Consider the following 2500-nt stretch of genomic DNA (forward strand, 5'->3'; position numbering starts at 1 on the left):
GCAGCACGCCGCAAAGTGTTAAAGTTAAGTCGAACAGCGAGTGCGAGAGCCAAAGAGCTAAAGTTAAACCAAAAACCAAATCAACTTTCAGGCCCAAAACCGCTTCACTTCGTCATTGTGCTTACTGCGAGGGGACACCGCACGGAGCACGGGTTACTGTGTTCCCCCCATCCCCTACCCCACGGTCAGCCGTGGAGCAGGGAGGAGAAATGATTTAAAAACTCATTATGGGTATCAATATCCACTCCAGCGGCCTGCCCAGGAATGCGGGTCCCGGGTCTGTCGTCGTCCGTCGCGCACTCGGCTCTGGATTTACTGCAAACCCCTGCCCGGTACAATGCTGGAACAATTGATGACGAAGTTAAATTGATTGGGTAAAATTAATTATAAACTTAATTGATTTAAGGGCGGAAATAGTGGAAAGTCATCTCGAGTAGAGCAGGCGGGTGCCTGTGGATTATGTCTGGATGTCTGGATGGGATATGTCGTGATGGTAGATACACTGGAATAATGTATCACGATTACAGAGCTCAGCTTTAAGCGACTAAGACAAATAAAGTGTACTCCATCAGAATATCTAAATATTACGAGAAAACTATTAAATGGTGTGCATTTTATATTGTATTCATAAATCATTCACCTACTACCAAAGAGCTTCAAATGCTCGCCAGAGTGGCACGTACTGTCCCGTCCGTATCCAGTGGTGCGCCCATTAGGATCCCGTTGCTGACATTTCAGGATTATTAATGACCAGCATCGGCACCCGGAGGCTCAACTTACTTACTCTAACAGTGTACCAGCTGCATGATATACGTACCCCGGATGATGCTGGCTGCCCGGATAACCCCGTAGGCCTCCAGGGAACAATGTTGCAATAGTGGTGAACCGCAACTTATCAACTCCGGATCGCCTGACCTTCTGATCCCGTAGGTGTCGAGTTTTACAGCCTGTGCACACACACACCTCCCGATTGAATGAAACAAATACCAGTATCTCTTTCTCTCTCATTTAGTTGGTTTCACAAAAATTGCGAATTTATTATGGATCTCATTTTCAATCCCCGGGTCCGGCCAGGACTCCGTTATAGCCTAGTGAGTGTATTTATAAGAAAATTTCAAGTCCAAGTTCTCTGTTACCCTTTCGTTCGTAATATCCCCATTTTTTTGGCTGTCTTCTTTCTTCTGTTAGTTTCTTTTTTTGCGTTTCCCTCCCGACACCTTTTGGGTTGACGATTTCCCTACTTCTGTACATTTATGTTTTTGTGTATATGGACATTTAAAAAAAAACTGTGACCTTATCACTGGTATCGATAAGATGAATGTCAGCAACTATGTTCACAAAACTAATGGAATTACACTGCAGTACAACAATATCGGATCAAAACATAATGATGATGGTGGTTTGGACTTTAAAATACTCCCTCCTTCCGGTACACTGCCCCGGCTGATGATGTCAACCACTACCGGCACCGGTCACCCGGTCTCAGCGTACGTCCTCCGTTTCGGCGTCATGATCGTTGAAGATGTCATATCCGGTTTGCATCTGCGGGCTGAGCCCATCGTCGGCCTTCTCCGTTGCGGTTGTATTGTAGCCTATCTCGTGGTACCGGATCGGGTAGGTCAATTGGTTGCCCCGATCCCACGTGTACAGCTCCTAACCTCCGGGAAAAAACGAGGGGAAAATGCGAAGAGAGGAACAACATAAGTGCTGGCTAGTGTCGGTTTTGTGGGTGCAGCAGACGACTTTCTTGGATAGTCCACGCAAGCCCAAGCAACTTTTTCCCTAGTCAACTATCGCAACGCTAGAAGCTAGGCAGTGTCTGTGTGTGAGTGTGTGTGTGTGAGTGTTTGTGTATTTGTTGTTAGTATGCCACCGTGGGACCACATTTATTTGCCGGCAAAAAGTTGGATGCTCAAAGTTCAATATTTGATTAGGCAGCTTTTGGGTTTTCGGGATGAAGGTGGTGGTGGTGATGGTGAGGTGTGAGTGCCCGCTCCCCATCCATAGCAGCCTGCTAAGATGCTTGCTTAGCACACTTCTCAAGCACAAGCTCGCACAGCGCGCACAGCACAGCAGGCCGTGTGTCTAACACCGAAACATCGACCTGATCACGACCCTTAGCAACCTCTCGAGAGCATCGAAGCAGCAGCATCATCGGTGCTCCTTCTTCCGCGAAGCCAAATCGCTTCAGCCACCCAACGGTGTAGGGATGCCACCTACCAGAGGCCAATCTAATTTGATTTCGCTCCCCGCTGCGATGCACACGAGGAAAGTTGTTGATCTAGGAAAATTAATTTTCCCCCAAACGGAACGCCTGAGCTGCAAGTTTTTCGCTCGATCCGTAATCGCTTCCTCTCAGGACTGCTACAGAACCGGAATATTGGGTTTCGGGAGTAGCTATGTCCCCGGGAGTAATATGGGAATGTGATATGTGAATAGAAAATCGTTTCGTAGTGCACTTACATCATCATCAAGACGCTTCTCGAAGAACAGACTTTGG

At 47.4% G+C, this 2500-nt stretch overlaps 1 protein-coding gene across 1 annotated transcript in view; it reads right to left on the reverse strand.

Annotated features, from left to right (window-relative positions):
• Positions 1-1017: 1017 nt before the first annotated feature.
• The window catches only part of LOC125954974 (uncharacterized), a 25012-nt gene continuing 23529 nt past the window's right edge, over positions 1018-2500 (reverse strand). Inside the window, exon 18 of the mRNA XM_049685721.1 lies at positions 1018-1653. Within this exon, the coding sequence (XP_049541678.1) occupies positions 1483-1653 (171 nt within the window). The 3' untranslated portion in view covers positions 1018-1482. The remainder of the gene's footprint in view (positions 1654-2500) is intronic.

Source organism: Anopheles darlingi, chromosome 3 (genome assembly GCF_943734745.1).
Source record: "Anopheles darlingi chromosome 3, idAnoDarlMG_H_01, whole genome shotgun sequence".
Lineage (NCBI taxonomy): Eukaryota > Metazoa > Arthropoda > Insecta > Diptera > Culicidae > Anopheles > Anopheles darlingi.